We start from the raw sequence: 20,939 nt of genomic DNA, 5'->3' as shown, positions 1-20,939 counted from the left end.
CTATTTGCAGAATATAAGTACTGTATTAGAATAGATTAGATTATGCGCATACCCACGAAAGTGCTAGTGTTCTGCAAATTTACGCGTGCGAGGGGCACATAAATACCCATGTTCAGTTGTATAATTACCCTTTTAATACCTGCTTGCATCAGATTGGTTAACGGATCTTATCGTGCGGGTTGAGAAGACAGGAACTTACTGGATTAGAAACAGTGTGGTTTGTTGTTTTATTTGGCCAAGAAAAGTCCATCATCTGACTGTTGAGGAGGACACCTGAGGATGTCATTATCCCGCTACCAAAAGGGCGATTCAAGGAGCTACAAAGAGATACAGAAATTACTGGAACTGCTGTCAGCTTAAGAAATAACCCTGATGGAAGAATATTTTTCTAGGAACCAAACTGAGGCAGATAAATACACACAATTCAAAGCTTAACCTTTATTGACTGCCTAGCACACCTAACTGAGAGGTGCCAGAGTAGTGTAGTAGTGAGGGTACACAGCCATGCTCCTGAAGGTTATAACAGTAAGTCATGAGTTACTCTTGAGGCATCTGATCAAGGTAGGAATTCAAGACTTTCCCTGTGGTTGGTTGAGATTTATTTCCTTTCTTGTTCATCATTTTCTTGGATCCTGTCCTGCATGTGACAGACTAATTTACTATTTACTGTGAGGTCTTTGAGGATGACATCCAGTTGGTTGTGCATATAAGAATAGACCAGAGTGTGGCTTTAGTGAATTTGGATGCTTGCCTAGGGGCCCTGGCAGATTGGCTGACAGGTTTGGATTAGTCGATGGCAGAGTACTGTCCTCTAATTCTAAAATCTAAGGTGTACAGCTGCAGGTAGTACCGTCATGAGAGAAGTCTGAATTTCCTAATAGACTTGGCTTTGTTAACTGAGAAACAAATCATGTGCATTTCTGATTTAAGGTACTTGTGTTGGATTACAGATTGTTTACAGGCTAAAGGATCTAAGCACAGTATTCTATGCTGTAACAACATCTTGTTTAGACTACTGTAACATTTTAGTCATGGAGTACCTAGGCTCAATTATGTTATCTACAGTTAAATCCAGAACATGGCCATATAATTGAGTATGAGAAGTAAAGCAACCAATTAGGCTACCCCAATTCCCTGTATATTACACTTGTATTAGTGGAGTACAGGATAAGGTTTACATTTGTATGTTTGATTTCCAAGACTTTGCTTCACGATGGCTCATGGTATCTTGCCGTTTATTATCTTCATATGCGCTTTCAAGAAATATGTGCTCATCATGGCAATCTTTACTATCCATTCCTGATCAAATTAGATTGCAATGGATTTAAGATTGAGCTTTTGCTTTTTCTGCTCCAAGATTATGGAATTCCCTATCGCTAGTTCTTCACCATGAATCAGATGAAACTAAACCCATCACAATCAAATGCTGTCATTTATCCTTTCCACTCCCATCCTCCAGTTTACCCCCCATCTAACTATCCATGGGATTAGCATTCCCTTTAAAGGTTCAATAAAAATTCTTGGGGTTACATTTGACAATGCACTGTCCTTTAGAAAGAAACTCTCTTGACCTGGGCTTAAATAGGAAGGCTTGTGGTAAAATAACCCATCTTAATGGTAGCCCACTTTGATAACTTCCCCCCTTTGTGACTTAAAAACCTGTTTCACGTTCTGAGTACTTTGAGGCGTATTTTCAAAGCACTTAGCCTTCCAAAGTTCCATAGGTTTCTATGGAACTTTGGAAGGCTAAGTGCTTTGAAAATGTGCCTCCATAGCTGCAAAACAGGTGGGGGAGCGATTTCAACCCCTGAGTTTACTCAGCTAACTAAAATCTTTTGAAAAATGTCTTCAGGATGACATGCCAAGAGTTACAAGAGATTCAACTGCAGATAAGTCATTTATGCCACATTAGGTCCTTTGACTTTGAGCTCTAAGCTTTCTCGTGCCCTCTATGAAAATCATGTCCTATTGTTCTGATTCTATTTTTTTTTTTTTTGGGGAAAGAGACATCTCCTTACCTTACCACTGCAACCAGGAAGTCATCGGGCCCCATGACGAGAACCTGACTGGCAGCAGGACCGTTCTCCAGGGGATAGAAGGGCAGGTAATGATCAGAAGAGAAGGTCTGAGAGTTGTTAATTAGCTGTCGTAGGAAGCTTGCCTTCAATGTGCTGCAAGTACAGGAAGAAAGTTTACTTACCACCCCAAGGTGTCCTATTAGGAACAGCCATCTTAGCATTATGGTTTTTACATTATAATGAAGTGCTTTACATATCATTACTATTGTGCTCATTTTCAAAGCAGATGGACATTTTAAAAGTACCTGGCAGAAACTCAAACACTATCAATCCCAGGGCAAGCAGTGTCTCAATAGCAGCCTATGGACCTTTCCTCCAGGAACTTGTCAAAACCCTTTTTTAAACCCAGATATACTAACCGCTGTTACTACATCCTCCAACAACGAGTTCCAGAGCGTAACTATTCTTTGAGTGAAAAAAGTAATTTCATTGAGTGTCTCTTGGTCTTTGTACTTTTTGAAAGAGAGTGAAAAATTGATTCACTTTTACCCATTCTACACCACTCAGGATTTTATAGACCTCAATCATATCCCCCCTCAACCAACTCTTTTCCAAGCTGAAAAGCTCTAACCTCTTTAACCTTTCCTCATACGAGAGGAGTTCCATCCCCTTTATCATTTTGGTCACTCTTCTTTGAACCTTTTCTAATTCTAGTATATCTGAGGGGAAGGGACAGTTCAAGGAGCAAGTCCCAGAGCAGGCCACAGGCAGCCTATGAGTGCTGCTACTGGGTGTAGATGCCGAGAGTATTTTAAGGGGGGGCTGGGTCCGACAGCGGGTGCATACACCACGATGCACCTACCCTAAATATGGTATTATATTCCAGGTTTGGTTTTCTCTGTCTTTAACTTTCATGAGTCCCACACAAATTAACATAGTCCCTATTCCCATTCTTACCACCCACTTTTGTAACATTTATGATACCCCCAAAACTAGGAAGACCATTCTCCAGAAAATCTGGCCTCCCTATGCTCAGTTATGCATGAACTCTGACCAAGATCTATCTCTGTGGATCACCCCAGCCTTCCTAGAAGACTGATGCAGTCACACCACCGCGTTCATAGTTGTAACCACCATTCAGTGCAGGTTATTCCAGGGTGGTTAGGGTTTGAACATGGCATCCTATTGTGACCTTACTGCTGTCATTAGGGCTTAACCAGGCCTGAGCTGGTTGTACCTTCACTCTTTGACCATTGGCCTGTGTTTCTCCCTCTTTGGCTTTCATTACATACATTACATTATCTAGATTTTCTATTCCACCTACAACAAAATTAGTTCAAGGCCGATTACATAATAAGAAAACTAGAAACAATCATTCTAGGAATTACAGAACCAGATTAAAACAGATTCGTCCAATTTGGATAATACATGAAAAAATACAAAATATCATATCAGAGTAGACTTAAACTGATTAGAGAAAGCACAGTTTCAACTATTTAGATAGCACATATTTCTTAAACAATATGGTTTTAATAAAGGTACGCAAAGCAGCTTAATTAAGTATCTCACACACATGTAAAGGTAATGTGTTCCACAATTTTGCTGCTTGATAAGAAAAATTAGCAGAAAAAGCTCTGAGAGTTCATGCCCTTGCATGTAGGAAATGTTGCATATCTTGAATATAAAATTTTAAATCATACCTAACATGTAGGGTGGAGCATTTCCTTGGCCTATCTTAAAGACCAAACAGTACAACATAAAATGAATTCTGGCTTCTATGGGTAGCCAGTGCAACGTAGGTGAACAAATGTACTGAATAGCACTATTTTGAATGGTTCGTAACTTTCTTAACAAATGGTTAGAACAACCTAAACAAACAATATTACAGTAATCCAATTTTGACAGCAATAATGCCTGAAAAACATTTCGAAATTTATCCAAGTGAAAATACTTCTACGCCTAAGGAACACTCAGAGGGGCATAATTGAACAAAAATGTCTATCTCCATGGGCGTTTATCTCCGAGAACGGGTCCGTGAAGGGGCGGACCGAACCGTATTTTCGAAAAAAATAGACGTCCATGTTTTATTCGACAATTTGTGAGCTGGGCGTTTTTGTTTTTCAGTGATAATGGAAAATGAAAGCGCCCAGCTCAAAAACGAATAAATCCAAGACATTTGTTCGTGGGAGGGGCCAGGATTCGTAGTGCACTGGTCCCCCTCACATGCCAGGACACCAACCGGGCACCCTAGGGGGCACTTTTACAAAAAAAAAAAAAAAAGCTAAAAGAGCTCCCAGGTGCATAGCACCCTTCCCTTGTGTGTTGAGCCCCCCAAATCCCCCTCAAAACCCACTGCCCACAAGTCTACACCATTACTATAGCCCTAAGGGGTGAAGGGGGGCACCTACATGTGGGTACAGTGGGTTTGGGGGGGTTGGACGACTAAGCATTAAGCAGCACAATTGTAACAGGTAGGGGGGGGATGGGCCTGGGTCCACCTGCCTGAAGTCCACTGCACCCCCTAATAACTGCTCCAGTGACCTGCATACAGCTGCCAGGGAGGTGGGTATGACATTTGAGGGTGAAAATAAAAAGTTGTGAAACTTCATTTTTTGTGGTGGGAGGGGGTTAGTGACCACTGGGGGAGTCAGGGGAGGTCATTTAGGGCACGTTTTGGGGCCCTATTCGTGGTAAAACAGGGTCCAGGAAAAGTGCCCTAAATTCTCGCTAAAAACGCATATTTTTTTTCCATTATCGGCGAAAGGCGCCTATCTCTGATCGGCCGATAACCACGCCCCAGTTCCGCCTTCACCACGCCTTCGAAACGCCGCCATCAACTTTGTCCGCATCCACGACGGAGTGCAGTTGAAAACGTCCAAATTCGGCTTTCGATTATACCGCTTTATTCGTTTTTGTGAGATAAACGTCTATCTCCCGATTTGGGTCACAATATAGGCGTTTTACTATTTCGATTATAAGCTGGTCAGTCTCCTTCCTTCATTTATTCCGCCTCTTACCCACAGTTGTATAACAAGGCGGTCAACATTCTCCTGAGTTTCCTTCCTGAAACTTCAGATCATGACCCTTTGTCCTTGAAGATCATCTTCTATGGAAGATTTTGCCTTCCTATATATGATTAAAGCCTGTCAAGTATTTGAAAGTTTTGTACCTTGCCCCATCCCTTCTTTTCACCACATACAATAATATGTAATCAATTTATTCAGCAGATTATTAATCCTGTAATCACTCCTAAAACCTACCTGAGCATCACCTCCACAGAGTCAGATATGGTTGCATTGAAGATGGGATCGCCAAGACTGCTCGCCATAGCAAGGGCTATTTTCAAGGTCTAAACGATGCAATGGCAAAATATTGAAAGTACATCATCCTTTTGACAAAAAGAAATTAGCAAAATAGCTATAGAAATTAACGCACATGCACGCACACACATACGCACACGCGCACATACACACATACGAACACACACACGCAAGCACACTCATGACCAAACACACACACACATATTTTTTTTATTTATGTGTATATGTATTTATTTATTAGGATTTATTTACTGCCTTTTTGAAGGAATTCACTGAAGGCAGTGTACAGCAAGTATAAGTCAAACATAACATAAGCAATAGCCAATTACAGTAGTAAAATATTCAAACAATACAAAGTATGGCATAGTATACTACTTACAATGTCAACACAATCCACCATAAAACATTTTAATAGACAAAATAGGATGTAAGCAAAGATGGAACATATATATATAGATAAGATATATATAGAATGTTGGGTATTATTAGGAAAGGTATGGAAAACAGGTGTGAGGATGTTATAATGCCGTTATATCGCTCCATGGTGCGACCACACCTTGAGTATTGTGTTCAATTCTGGTCGCCGCATCTCAAGAAAGATATAGTAGAATTGGAAAAGGTGCAGCAAAGGGCGACTAAAATGATAGCGGGGATAGGACGACTTCCCTATGAAGAAAGACTAAGGAGGCTAGGGCTTTTCAGCTTGGAGAAGAGATGGCTGAGGGGAGACATGATAGAGGTATGTAAAATAATGAGTGGAGTGGAACAGGTGGATGTGAAGCGTCTGTTCACGCTTTCCAAAAATACTAGGACTAGGGGGCATGCGATTAAACTACAGTGTAGTAAATTTAAAACAAATCGGAGAAAATGTTTCTTCACCCAACGCATAATTAAACTCTGGAATTCGTTGCCGGAGAACGTGGTGAAGGTGGTTAGTTTAGCAGAGTTTAAAAAGGGGTTATACGGTTTCCTAAAGGACAAGTCCATAAACCACTACTAAATGGACTTGGGAAAAATCCACAATTCCAGGAATAACATGTATAGAATATTTGTACGTTGGGAAGCTTGCCAGGTGCTCTTGGCCTGGATTGGCCGCTGTCGTGGACAGGATGCTGGGCTCCATGGACCCTTGGTCTTTCCCAGTGTGGCATTACTTATGTACTTATATAAGGTATATATATACCTGGATCTCTCCTCAATCACTGTTATAGGAGATGTTTTACCAAATCAGAGATTTTGTCCTCTTTGTAACTGGGAAAACACCACACACACAGAAAAGTAAAATGTACACCAAGGAAAATAATTTATTATTTTATTATGACTAATAAAACCATAAATTACCAAATTAAGATATAGATCAAAAATGACATGGCCATATTTAGATCTACCAAATATATAACAGAAGGTGTAATGCTCAAAATGTCTTTATATGGTGAGATCTATTTGAGTTTTTGATCATTTTACTATTTTGATTTTTATCTTTGATGTAGATGTTGAATAAAATGTAGCAGGCATAAACTGCATGTTGACCATGTTGGGTTGTATTCTGTATTTTAATCTGTAATGTCTGTTTTTATCAGTGATAATTAAATGATTTGTTTATTGTTTCTGTTCCTTGGTGCATGGTTTTATTTCATAAGCTCTCTGTGACTGGACCACCCAGCTTACCTCAGTTACCCAGTGCAGGCTCTCTGAGGAGGTGTGGCTGGTGATGTTAAACCCCTCCAGGATGTTGAGAGCTAAAATCAGTGCTGCGCCTGCATGCGGAGGAGGGGGAGTGAACACAAGGTGACCTGAAGGAGAAGAAAGGAGGGACGCATCACCCCCACAAAGCTCATTTAAAAAAAAAATATATATATATGACCTGAACTACTATGGTCACTAAAAGTTTGTTTAAAGAAGAAAGTCTTTAGATCCCTCTTTAAAAGATTCAAACAACTTTCCACCCTTACACAGTGAGGCAGGAAAAGGCTGACTCTCCAGTAATATCTAATCATGCTCTCGTGAGAGGGGGAATCACAAGACGGTTTTCATTCTGAGATCTCAAAGTTCGTGGCGGATGATATGGCATCCACAAGTTGCTCAGACATTGTGGCTTCAATTGCATGCCGCTGGGGCTGGCTCGGGGAGCCCATTCTAGAAAGGTTCCCTTTTGAACTCTGGGTATAAAATCCAACCTTTTGCGTGTCTGGGCATGTTCTGTAAAATATGTTCATCCACTACAACTGTTTGTCCAGCTTCACCCAAACTATGGCCCTGGGTATGGTTACCATTTTTTGTCCCCCACAAAAGAGGACACATGCCCCGCCCCCACCACACACCCCGCCTGCCCCTTTCACACCCTCGCTCCTCCCCCTGTCACGTTTTCCCCTTCCCCCTGTCACATACCCCGTCGCCCCCCCTCCCCGTCACCCCCCTCCCCTTACCTTACTACTGCCCCGGTGGTCTAGTGACCTCTTCGGGGCAGGAAAGAGCCCCCTCTTTCCTGCCCGGAGCGCTGCCCTGCATGCATCCTTGCTGTTGCTGATCCTCGGCGCCAATTCAAATTGGCCGCCGAGAGTTGAAGTCTCGCGAGGTCACTTCGACTCTCGGTGGCCATTTTGAATCGGCGCTGAGGGTCAGCAACAGGAAGGATGCATGCAGGGCAGCGCTCCGGGCAGGAAATAGGGGGCTCTTTCCTGCCCCAAAAAGGTCACTAGACCACCAGGGCACTAGTAAATAAGGGGAGGGGAGGCTAGCAATCTGCCCGTTTGTCCGGATTTCTGGACAAACGGGCAGGCTGGCGGGTGGGCCGTCCTATAGGACAAACGGGCAGATTGGCAAAACCCGCCCAGTTGCCCGGACATGCCCTCATAAAGAGGACATATCCGGGTAAATCTGGACATATGGTAACCCTAGCCCTGGGAAATCCCATGCATAGATCATGTAATAGTGGAAGCTGTCTTGCTGCGTTACCTACAGTGGGGGAAATAAGTATTTGATCCCTTGCTGATTTTGTAAGTTTGCCCACTGACAAAGACATGAGCAGCCCATAATTGAAGGGTAGGTTATTGGTAACAGTGAGAGATAGCACATCACAAATTAAATCCGGAAAATCACATTGTGGAAAGTATATGAATTTATTTGCATTCTGCAGAGGGAAATAAGTATTTGATCCCCCACCAACCAGTAAGAGATCTGGCCCCTACAGACCAGGTAGATGCTCCAAATCAACTCGTTACCTGCATGACAGACAGCTGTCGGCAATGGTCACCTGTATGAAAGACACCTGTCCACAGACTCAGTGAATCAGTCAGACTCTAACCTCTACAAAATGGCCAAGAGCAGGGAGCTGTCTAAGGATGTCAGGGACAAGATCATACACCTGCACAAGGCTGGAATGGGCTACAAAACCATCAGTAAGACGCTGGGCGAGAAGGAGACAACTGTTGGTGCCATAGTAAGAAAATGGAAGAAGTACAAAATGACTGTCAATCGACAAAGATCTGGGGCTCCACGCAAAATCTCACCTCGTGGGGTATCCTTGATCATGAGGAAGGTTAGAAATCAGCCTACAACTACAAGGGGGGAACTTGTCAATGATCTCAAGGCAGCTGGGACCACTGTCACCACGAAAACCATTGGTAACACATTACGACATAACGGATTGCAATCCTGCAGTGCCCGCAAGGTCCCCCTGCTCCGGAAGGCACATGTGACGGCCCGTCTGAAGTTTGCCAGTGAACACCTGGATGATGCCGAGAGTGATTGGGAGAAGGTGCTGTGGTCAGATGAGACAAAAATTGAGCTCTTTGGCATGAACTCAACTCGCCGTGTTTGGAGGAAGAGAAATGCTGCCTATGACCCAAAGAACACCGTCCCCATTGTCAAGCATGGAGGTGGAAATGTTATGTTTTGGGGGTGTTTCTCTGCTAAGGGCACAGGACTACTTCACCGCATCAATGGGAGAATGGATGGGGCCATGTACCGTACAATTCTGAGTGACAACCTCCTTCCCTCCGCCAGGGCCTTAAAAATGGGTCGTGGCTGGGTCTTCCAGCACGACAATGACCCAAAACATACAGCCAAGGCAACAAAGGAGTGGCTCAGGAAGAAGCACATTAGGGTCATGGAGTGGCCTAGCCAGTCACCAGACCTTAATCCCATTGAAAACTTATGGAGGGAGCTGAAGCTGCGAGTTGCCAAGCGACAGCCCAGAACTCTTAATGATTTAGAGATGATCTGCAAAGAGGAGTGGACCAAAATTCCTCCTGACATGTGTGCAAACCTCATCATCAACTACAGAAGACGTCTGACCGCTGTGCTTGCCAACAAGGGTTTTGCCACCAAGTATTAGGTCTTGTTTGCCAGAGGGATTAAATACTTATTTCCCTCTGCAGAATGCAAATAAATTCATATACTTTCCACAATGTGATTTTCCGGATTTAATTTGTGATGTGCTATCTCTCACTGTTACCAATAACCTACCCTTCAATTATGGGCTGCTCATGTCTTTGTCAGTGGGCAAACTTACAAAATCAGCAAGGGATCAAATACTTATTTCCCCCACTGTACTTTTTACCAAATGCTTACAAAAGACTCCATAAAATTACCCCTATATAAGGAAATTTTGAGACTGACTTTTGGGCTTGTAAATAGAAGCTAATCGCTAGAACAAAATGCAGTGTTATTGGAGCAAAACATGTAAACTAATACCAAACAAAATAGCTCCAACGTAAAATCGTTTGTGTTGAATTGGTATAACAGAGAAAAGCCCTCAGAAACCGCTGGTAAAATACCAACGGTTTTGTGCGTGGTTATATGTTGCTCAAATTATAACTCACGCAGCGTTTCTATCACTGGGCGAAAAACTCTGTAAACCTCGGGCTAAATTTTTTTTAAAAAGCCTCAAACAAGAAAATATATTCACTGGCAGCAATAGATTTAAATGACAGGCTCAACTTATGGCCTGAATCAATTCAGCATGAAAAAAGAAAAAAGCACTTAGCTTAGATTGAGTTCAAGCACTCTTCATTGTCCGTTCTACGGAGATCACCATTTCACCTAAGACCACGGCTTCATCAGGAACGGAGTGCTCATTATATGCTGATGAAGCCGTGGTCTTAGGTGAAATGGTGATCTCCGTAGAACGGACAATGAAGAGTGCTTGAACTCAATCTAAGCTAAGTGCTTTTTTCTTTTTTCATGCTGAATTGATTCAGGCCATAAGTTGAGCCTGTCATTTAAATCTATTGCTGCCAGTGAATATATTTTCTTGTTTGAGGCTTTTTTAAAAAAATTTAGCCCGAGGTTTACAGAGTTTTTCGCCCAGTGATAGAAACGCTGCGTGAGTTATAATTTGAGCAACATATAACCACGCACAAAACCGTTGGTATTTTACCAGCGGTTTCTGAGGGCTTTTCTCTGTTATACCAATTCAACACAAACGATTTTACGTTGGACCTATTTTGTTTGGTACTTGTAAATAGAAGCCCATGGAGACATTTGCCATCTGTTCTTGCAAGCCAATTTTCAAAAGAACGCCACGCACAGTGTGTCCTTTGAAAATGCAATCATTCACCAAATGTGGCTTCCATTTCAGTGTAAATATTAGAGCTGTTGATTATTTGTGTTAACTAACATAATTAACAATTAATTTTCTGCACAAACAAACACTGAAACAACAATTTGTACCTCCAACCTCTCTCCCTCCCCCAGCAGTCTGGCAGTTCTAGCTCTTCCTTCCCTCCTCCCTCTCCAGCCATTTTCTACACTTGCCTGGGTCACAGGCAGCATCTGCAATGCAAACAGGCTTTCTCCGCTGGCCCTGAAAGCCTTCCCTGCAGCCATATCCAGCCTCCTCAGATGCAACTTCCTGTTTCCACCAGGACGGAATACGGCTGCAGGAAGGCTATCGGGGCCGGCAAAGGAAGACTGCTTGCAAGTCTAGAAAAGAGCCGGAGGGGGAGGAGGGAAGGGAGGGGGAGAGAGAGAGAGATGGCAGGGGAGGGGGAGGTCAGAGGTAGAGTTAACTCAAGATTAGTTTTTTTTTACTGCGAGATTAATCATAATTAAAAATTCTAATTGTCCAACAGCCCTAGTACATATACATGGCTAAAGTCGGGATTGGAAGACTTTCAAAATGATAGCCCTGTGTATACTTGGCCTCCTCACCCTCCTGTCCCATCTCCTACCATTTTTGTGGGTGATTAAAAGTATGTATGCTTGGGATGGTGGATTTTCAAAGGGGGAGCTTTGAAAATGATCTTCCCTAGGCAGAGCCTTGTGTGTGACAAAATGATTCTCCAAATGGCTTTCTCACAGCCTAGAAACCCAGTCTGGTGGTGCACATTTAGGCAGAGTTTCAGAAACATGGCAGGCGCTCATCGTTACCTTGATATAATCCTTCAAGTGGTTTCTCCACCAGGACACTGTAGTTGCTGAAATCGTCCTCACTTAACACCCCTCCGTAGGCATGAACCTGATGAAAAGAGAATAAGGTAAAGCGGTATGAGCAAGGTCAGTGCAAGGGTACCAGGTGCCCTAGGCAAGTCTTATGTTCCTCTTAACTTTTAGGCTTCCCAGCTGCCCCTCACCCAGTGGCGTTCCTAGGGCGGGGGCGGTGGGTGCGGTCCGCCCCGGGTGAACGCCGCTGGGGGGGTGCCACGCACCTGACAGCGCCGCTCGTTCCGTGTTCCCTCTGCCCCAGAACAGGTTACTTCCTGTTCCGGGGCAGAGGGAGCATGGAACGAGCGACACCGACAGGCGCGCGGCACCCCCCCAGCAGGTAAAAATGCACCCGGGGGGGGGGTGTCGCTTCGCCTGGGGGAGGTGTCGTTTCGCCGGGGGGGGGGGGCATCGCCGATCTGCCCCGGGTGTCAGCTGCCCTAGGAACGCCACTACCCTCACCCAAGATTTTGATAAAGACAACCAGGGTTTAATTTCCACCACTTCTTTCCAGACTCCAGGAAAGCAGGATGTTCTGCTTCAGCCCCTCCCTAATTCAATCCCTCTTCTCCTGTTGCTCCTCCAGCCTCCTCCCCCAGCTCCACAGTTTCAATTTCTTTTTGTCTACAAATTAAGTCTGAAGACAACAGTCACGATCAACCCAATACTAATCACCCCAATGCCACCCCTCTTAGAATGATTCTGTAAAAACTAATTTGAGCATCATACTTTAAAAATACTAACAGGTCAATATTCAAAGCAATTTAACGAGCCAGAAATAGCTCCTGGCTGGTTAAATTGTCTGTCTGGGGCTAACCAGTCATTTTCAGTGGCACTCACAGACCCAGCACACAACCACCAGGATTCTTAGTCGGTTCAGACAAGCAGAGTCTATAAACTAAAAAAGGTTTATTGTCATAAAAAATATTGAACAATGAACTATAAAAACGGATGGAAAATGACAGGCTAATAAAAGGTAACTGAACAAGGATCAATTATACAACTAAACATGTTATCACTACCTGGATAGTGCCTGGGAAGTACAGGAAATATAGCTCACAGGTTACAGAATATAACTGCTCACAGGGTCTCAGTAAAGAGGTCTTTCTCTCTCTACTTCCAAACAGAGACTGGGGAAAAAAACAGTACATCCTGGCTGAATTTGAGCTCCTGGGCCAATCAGAGCCCAGAACAATATTTTTTAAAAGTAGCTGGCCACATCAGTGCAGGTTACTTCCTCTTGGTGTTAAACTAAAGAAGGAACATTCATTTTTTTTTCTGTAAAAGCTTTAAACATAAAACATGCTCCACCTGCTAACCAAACTAGAGAAATACACTTCATGAAATATTATAATTCATATGCTGGAAAGTTCACCATTTTGCCACACTAGTTTGGCTGCACCACTGATTCGTTCTCTTTCGTCTGGTCTGACTACGAAAAAACTTGAAGCATACTGTAATGGAGACATTTCAAATGATACATTCAGTGGTGCTCTAGGAACAGAACATGCTGCTGAATATATAGGAATGCGTAGATATTCCACTATACCCATAAGCTGTCATGGCAATTCTAGAACTGGTGCCCGCATTTATGCCAAGATGAGTTGAGGATGACACAAATGATGACCAGCCATGGGAATGAAGTCAGCAAATCTTTATTAGAAATGCCAGTAAATACAGCTTTTTGGTGTCAGCAAGCCAAGGGTGATAATGGACTACAGCAGAGCTTTCCAAACTCTAGATCGTGACCTCAAACGGGGTCAAGAAACCTGCATTTGGGGTGCAAGTTGGGTGGACCATCTGATAAGACATCATTGGCCCCAACCACTGGGAGATCTCCCAATTGTTCAGATTTCCATAAGAAAAGCAGAAACCACAAGTCCATGTAGGAAGCTGAAGAAACCTGGATTGGACCAGCCTAAAAAAATAGAGCCAGTTGGTCACCATGTCTGTGACTGGCCCTGCATCATACCGTAAAATGACACAAAGCATCAGAAACCGCAATAAAGGCAAACAACACTTCTCACCTCCGCTATCATCTCTTGAGTCAGGTTACTGTTGTAAAAAGCTGAAACCCCCTCTGAACCAACAGACTTAAAGATGGCTGCCAGGTCTAGGCGCTTCATAAACATTCCAGGTGACAATGGTTGACTGCCTGGAAAGAAGGTTTCTCGAAATTTCTCGGATATGTTCTGGTCCTTGACTTCAGTAATAGCCTGAGCTGTAAACCAGTAAAGAGAAGAACCATATTATAGAAATTTAAGGTCAACTAATATTCAGCATGGTCATCGTTTATCCAAAAGGGTTCATCTTGTCCCGGGTTTATCCCACTGTATGCAGGGCCATGCAACTCCAATTTCCCAATTGCATTCTCTAAGAAAAACAAGACCACATAGCCTGTAAACAAATGGATCAACTCTGTCAGCCAGATCTGGAGCCCTTGGTCACAAGGGATCGATATTCTGTTCATGTAAACTTTAACATTTCTGAGCCCACTTTTGTTCTGAATGTTGGAAAGAGATTCTTTATTTATTTATTTATTACATTTGTATCCCACATTTTCCCGCATAGCAGTAGGTTCAATGTGGCTTACAGATTCCAGAGAGGAGAGTACCAACTCCAGGAATATATACAGAGTGGAAAACAGAGTAACAGTAGGTGCAAGGATGCTGATAAGGTTCTGGAAAATGGAAAGGGGGAAGGGAAATGATATACTGCCTTTCTGTGGTATTTTGCAACTACATTCAAAGTGGTTTACATATATTCAGGTACTTATTTTGTACCTGGGGCAATGGAGGGTTAAGTGACTTGCCCACAGTCACAAGGAGCTGCAGTGGGAATTGAACCCAGTTCCCCAGGATCAAAGTCTGCTGCACTAACCACTAGGCTATTCCTCCACAACTCTGGGATGAATATATAGTAGCATTTAGAGAGAAGTAATCCCAATGAGGCTAAGTCTCCGGGGAGCAATACAGAGTAGGTTAAGGGTAGAAGTACACTTAAATATAACTGGAGTGGTAAAATTTGTACAGTTTGAAGTAATAGGATTATGTGGAAGGGGTATTGTTCATTTCTTAGTTTGATAGATGTGATGCATTGTTCATGAATGAGTTCGGATCTGCTGGGTAGGCTTTCCGGAAGAGGTGAATCTTGAGGTCTTTTCGGAATTTTAGATGGGTGTTCACAGTTCTAATGTTTCTAGGTAATGCGTTCCAGAGCTGGGTGTAAATGTAGGAAAAGCTAGATGCATATGTTGATTTGTATTTTAGTCCTTTACAGTTTGGGTAATGCAGGTTTAGAAACGTTCTTGATGATTCGATGATGTTTCTAGTTGGTAAGTCGATAATTTCAGTCATTTAGGTTGGGGCCAGACCATGGATTGTTTTGTGGACCAGAGTGCACATTTTGAAGGCTATTCGTTCCTTGATTGGTAGCCAGTGCAGTATTTCGCATAGGGGTTTAGCACTTTCAATTCTTGTCTTTACGAAAATGAGTCTAGCTGCCATGTTCTGTGCGGTCTGGAGTTTCCTTAAGATCTGTTCTTTGCATCCCGCATATACGGCATTACAGTAGCCAACATGTGATAGTACCATTGTTTGAATTATGTTACAGAAAATTTCCCTTGGGAAGAATTGTTTAATCCGTTTGAGTTTCCACATTGCATGGAACTTTTCTTCGTGATGGCAGAGGCTTGGCTCTCCAGGGTTAGGTTGGTGTCAATAGTAATTCCAAGGATCTTCAGTTTGTCCGATATTGGGAGAGTATGTTCCGGGGGTTTTATGGATGAAGGGAGGTTTGTTTTGTGGTGAGAAGAGAGAATAAGGCAGTGCGTTTTTTCCTTGTTGACTTTGAGTTTGAATGCCGATGCCCAGACATCTATTGAGCTTAAACTAGTCTTTATTGCAACAGTGATTTCTGTTGGATTAGAGTTGAACGGTATGTAAATGGTGACATCATCCGCATACAGAAAAGGATTAAGATTACGCTTGTATAGGGCATGAGCAAGGGGGATCACCATCAGATTAAATAATATGGGCGAGAGAGGTGAACCCTGGGGTACTCCGCAATCGGTACTCCATGATGGTAAGCAACTGAGAATATCTGTCCATTTGACTGTCTGGGTGCAAAATCACTCTGAAAATTTAACAGAATGGGGCTAAATTTGACATAGGGGAGGGGAAGAGGAGAAAAAGAAAAATCAGGATTGAAAATGGACCAGCTTAGATTGTGGATTTCAGTTAAATAAAGCCCCCCCCCCCCTAAAGAAAACCAAAATGACCCAATGCATTGCTATCAAAGAGGCAGTTCTAGCAGCTGATACTTTGAAACATAGCGGTTAGGGAATTGCTCCCCTAGCCCCTCTTCTTTCCTGCTCACAGACAAGCACAGATATATTGACACACATATCCACACCGAGAAGCACACACACAAAGTACAGCTCACATACCTATGTACAAACATAACAGAGACATACACACACATGCAGGCATGCACATGTACAAGGAAACATTCATACATATACACGCATGCGTGCGCACACACATGCAGAAGGGTTGAAAATAATTCCATGAATTATGCTCCACATGCATTACTCAGCACACGGCTGCCATCCCTCCTCCCTGCTGGGCTGACTCTTCCTGATTCAGAGAAGCGTTCTCAGTGGTTGCTATGTGTATTGTGAACTAGTGCTGAAGACACAGGGCAATACCTGTGGGAGAGTGGCAGCCTGTAGTTAAACTGTAAAATCCATCCTTTGAGATCACAAAGGCACAGGGGACTTGGTATGTCCAAATTTGACGACATATCAAATGCGCAAATAAACATAAACAGAACTTCGCAGCCAGCTGTGAGATGAGCGACCATTTCCAGATCCTTCTGACACAATCTACAGATGTTTGTCGTACTATGAACCTTCATGCTTGTAATCCACTGTCTTGGGCTGCAGCTAATCAGCCTATCAACCTTGCATTTCAAGGTCTTAAAAATCTGTAGAAGCCTGAAAAAAATCCAGTGATTTGACATTCTAGCCTCCTGAGTCCAAAGCCCATTTGACAGCCCCCCTACACTTGGTCGCTAGGCACTTGCCTAGTTTGTCTATGTTTTATGTTTATTCCACCCAATATTTAGTGTTATTTAACCGGTCAGAACAGATGCTGACCGGTTAAATAGCACTTAATCAGCTATCTGCCGATAGTCAGCTGGGTGGAGGAGTGGCCTAGTGGTTAGGATGGTGGACTTTGGTCCTGAGGAACTGAGTTCGATTCCCACTTCAGGCACAGGCAGCTCCTTGTGACTCTGGGCAAGTCACTTAACCCTCCATTGCCCCATGTAAGCCGCATTGAGCCTGCTATGAGTGGGAAAGCACAAGGTACAAATGTAACAAAAATAAAATAGATACATATTGGAGATTCTACATGGAATGTTGCTATTCCATTAGCAACATTCCATGTAGAAGGCTGCGCAGGCTTCTGTTTCTGTGAGTCTGACGTCCTGCACGTATGTGCAGGACGTCAGACTCACAGAAGCCTGCGCGGCCATATTGGTGATCTGCAAGGGCCGACTTCTACATGGAATGTTGCTAGTGGAATAGCAACATTCCATGTAGAATCTCAAATAGTAGCAACAGTGGAGGAGTGGCCTAGTGGTTAGGGTGGTGGACTTTGGTCCTGAGGAACTGAGTTCAATTCCCACTTCAGGCACAGGCAGCTCCTTGTGACTCTGGGCAAGTCACTTAACCCTCCATTGCCCCATGTAGCCGCATTGAGCCTGCCATGAGTGGGAAAGCGCAGGGTACAAATGTAAGAAAAATAAATAAAAATAACCGGCTATCCTCCACTGAATATCCATGGTTAGTGGCTGGCGGTAACCAGTTATATCACACAATATAACCAGCTATCCATGGATTTTTAAACCGGGTTTGGTGGACTTATTTGCCTGCATCAAACTCTGATATATCTTCACCCAGTTTAAAGATAACTGGCTATGTCTGAATAACGACATAGCCAGTTACCTTCAAACCCGCCTGAACCCCTCTCCCCCAGATATTCAAAGCCCAGCCTTCTCCTGTGGTCTGAATATCAGGGCCATTACGTGATTTTATATACCACCTAATTTGAAAAACAACTCTAGGTGGTTTACACCAAAAAAAACCAAAAAGTCCCAGGGCTCGTTTTACGATGCAGAGCTACCGATCAGCGTGAGCTGAATGCGAAGAAGCCCATTCAATTCCCCCTGCAGCGAAAGATAGGAAAGACACAATCATTCCAAGAATCCAATTAGAATCAAGTCTGACAGCATAGATTGGGTAAGGGAAGAAGGAAATACAAAAATCCAAGGCAAGAGGAAAGGTGGAAAATGGAAATATAAAGTAAAACGTAAAGAACAGGAAAGAAAGAAAGTTAGGTGGAATCGGAAAAAAAGAACAATAAAAAAGTAGAAGATGAGAATAAAAGAGCAAGAAATATAAAGATTTGCAAATATTTTATTTGAATAAGTAATGCTATATTAGAGCTATATTCCGCCAGAACCGATCTACTCATATCACCCCTCTCCTCAGGTCACTTCACTGGCTTCCTATCAGATACCGCATTCAATTCAAGCTTCTCCTTCTTACCTACAAATGCACTCAGTCTGCTGCCCCTCACTATCTTTCTACCCTCATCTCCCCTTACGTTCCCGCCTGAAACCTCCATTCACAGGGCAAATCCCTCCTCTCAGTACCCTTCTCCAACACCACCAACTCCAGGTTCCGCTCATTCTGCCTCGCCTCACCCTATGCTTGGAACAACCCTCCCAAGCCCTTACGCCAAGCCCCCTCCCTGCCCATCTTCAAGCCTTTGCTCAAAGCCCACCTCTTCAATGCTGCGTTCGGCACCTAACGCTTACCTTTCAGGAAATCCAGACTGCCCCAATATGACTACCCCTATCGGACTGACTGTTCACTTGTCCTTTAGATTGTAAGCTCTTTGAGCAGGGACTGTCCTTTATGTTAAATTGTACAGCGCTGCGTAACCCTAGTAGCGCTTTACTACTACTACTATTTAACATTTCTAGAGGGGACACTGACAGAGCACATCCTAAGACTGTACATGCCCCATGGAAGAGAATTGTTTAGGACCATTTATAACCTTTATTTAGATGACCTACAAGCAAGTTGGATATTTTTTTTTTATGTCAGTTTCACTTCGTCCTGTCCATAAAACTGCAGTGAAAGTTTTGTCATGATGGAATTAGGTAAATAGTTGAGCATTAAAATGCAAGTCCAGTCACCACGTTGCAAAATCTCCACCTAAGATGTATTTACTTCCAATTTTTACATTTTTATAGTAATATCTCACACATATGATATGATATACAGTGAAATGTGATTTCCTCATTAGATCAGTGGTGTACAGCATTGGTAGCTGTGCGGTCTTTGGTTTCACAGCGTATTTGTCCCGGCTGTTTGTCAACTTTAGATTAGGTACTTCTGTTTCTTGAGATGTTTGATATCACGTGACAAAGTAAAAATTAAAGATGATTCTATCTTGGAACATGATTCAGTGTTTATCAAATGCGTAATTTGGGAGAGGGGCAATCTGGACAAAATAAAAAAGGCGACCCATCCACAAAAACTTGCCCGGGGTCCCATAACTGGTTAAAGTGGCCCTGAGGGGGACCACAGCTCTCCTGAGGAGTGACAAAGGCCAATTCTTCATCAGGAACAATGTAGGGTTATGCAGAACGGCTTCTTTCCTCACAAAGCCCCTTTGGCCTCAGAGGTTTTATCCGCCTCCTCTTGCACCTAAAGGTATTGTCAGGCAGTTCTGTACTCACCCAAGTCGTGTGTGACATTGAATCCGTTCCGGGCAACAGCTGCAACCAAATCCATTTTCTTTGCCCATGGCATTCTGAAAAGAAAAAGAGAACGGCACAGAAAATAGATCCAGTCCAGCCTAGGATCTAGAGCTTGCTGCACTAGGGAGAAGAGTCATATATAGGTTACAGCAGAACTTACAAAGTCCAGAGAACTGTAGGGTACCCAAGCAGGGCTGGTGGGAGGCTGGGAGGCATTGGAGCCGACTCTGTGGGTGCTTGAGCACCCCCCAATATTGAGAAAATTCCTTGTGGGTGTCCAGGGAGGGGTCATTTCCATTGGGCTTAGCACCCCCAATAATTTTGAAAAGATGGCTCCTATGCTGGGAGGCATCCTAGAGCCAAACACCTCAATCATCTTTCAGTCACATTTCCACATTTAAATTTTACTCAATATACCGACTATAAAAATACTGTATATCTAAATGGTTTACAACAAGTAATTAAAATCATTAACAGAAAAGAGGAAAGGAAGACACAATAAGACAGATATATTAGAAGACCAAGGTAAAACTTTACACCATAAGGAAGGGAGGACGTGGAAAGAAACAAGACAAGGCCAGGTATAATCTTGCCGTTTCGGGGGATCACAAAGCAGCATCCTGCTAGAGTTAATTCAGGAAGTAATACAGGGAAACGCTTTTGTAAAGAAATGGACCTTCAAGAGAGACTTCGGTTTTTTAAAAGATAATTCAAAACGAAGTTCAGAGGAAATCAAATTCCAGAGTGATGGCTCTAAAACTTCAAAACAAGATATTCTTGCGACATGAGATCGAACCTTACGATAACTACAGATTTTGTTAGGAAGCTCACAGGAGATGGGTAGGAGAATAAGGAATAAAAAACCGATAAAGGAATAATGCAAAGCTGTTATTAGATATCTGATGAACCAGCGTCAAAATTTTTAATTGTATCCAGAAGGAAACTGGAAGCCATTGTTCTTTTACCAATAAGTCCTCTCAGCCCCCCTTTTCTGACATTTTGATAATTAAACTCAATAATCATAGTCAGGAAAAGGCATCAGATAAAGCTTATCTGTAGTATAATGTTATCATCTCCACCCCACCGAACAGTTCTATAAAAATGTATAAAACTATCTTTTTTTGTTGTTGGTGTTGTTGTTGTGATAAATGTATTTTATTTTTCCTTGTATTATATTATATTTATGATTAATTGTAAACTGCTTTGCTATTTTATGTGTAAGGCAGTGTATAAAGTTTGGACGCAAGATGGCTCCTGACCAGCAACTAGACCACTAGAGTGGTTAAGGTAGGCTCAGGAGGGGGGGGCAGAGATGGGGGACTTCTTATGTTTGGGTGGG

General features: G+C 43.0%; 1 protein-coding gene across 1 annotated transcript in view; it reads right to left on the bottom strand.

Annotated features, from left to right (window-relative positions):
- Positions 1 to 20,939, bottom strand: part of GGT7 (gamma-glutamyltransferase 7) — a 65,382-nt gene that overhangs the window by 9,218 nt on the left and 35,225 nt on the right. Inside the window, exons 6-12 of the mRNA XM_030211924.1 lie at positions 19,580 to 19,653; positions 13,792 to 13,985; positions 11,711 to 11,798; positions 7,007 to 7,131; positions 5,279 to 5,367; positions 2,019 to 2,171; positions 200 to 317 (exon numbers count right to left, since the gene is read on the bottom strand). Of these exons, the coding sequence (XP_030067784.1) occupies positions 200 to 317; positions 2,019 to 2,171; positions 5,279 to 5,367; positions 7,007 to 7,131; positions 11,711 to 11,798; positions 13,792 to 13,985; positions 19,580 to 19,653 (841 nt within the window). The remainder of the gene's footprint in view (positions 1 to 199; positions 318 to 2,018; positions 2,172 to 5,278; positions 5,368 to 7,006; positions 7,132 to 11,710; positions 11,799 to 13,791; positions 13,986 to 19,579; positions 19,654 to 20,939) is intronic.

This window comes from Microcaecilia unicolor, chromosome 8 (genome assembly GCF_901765095.1).
Source record: "Microcaecilia unicolor chromosome 8, aMicUni1.1, whole genome shotgun sequence".
NCBI classification, from domain to species: Eukaryota; Metazoa; Chordata; class Amphibia; order Gymnophiona; family Siphonopidae; genus Microcaecilia; species Microcaecilia unicolor.
This window is presented reverse-complemented; position numbering and strand designations above follow the sequence as displayed.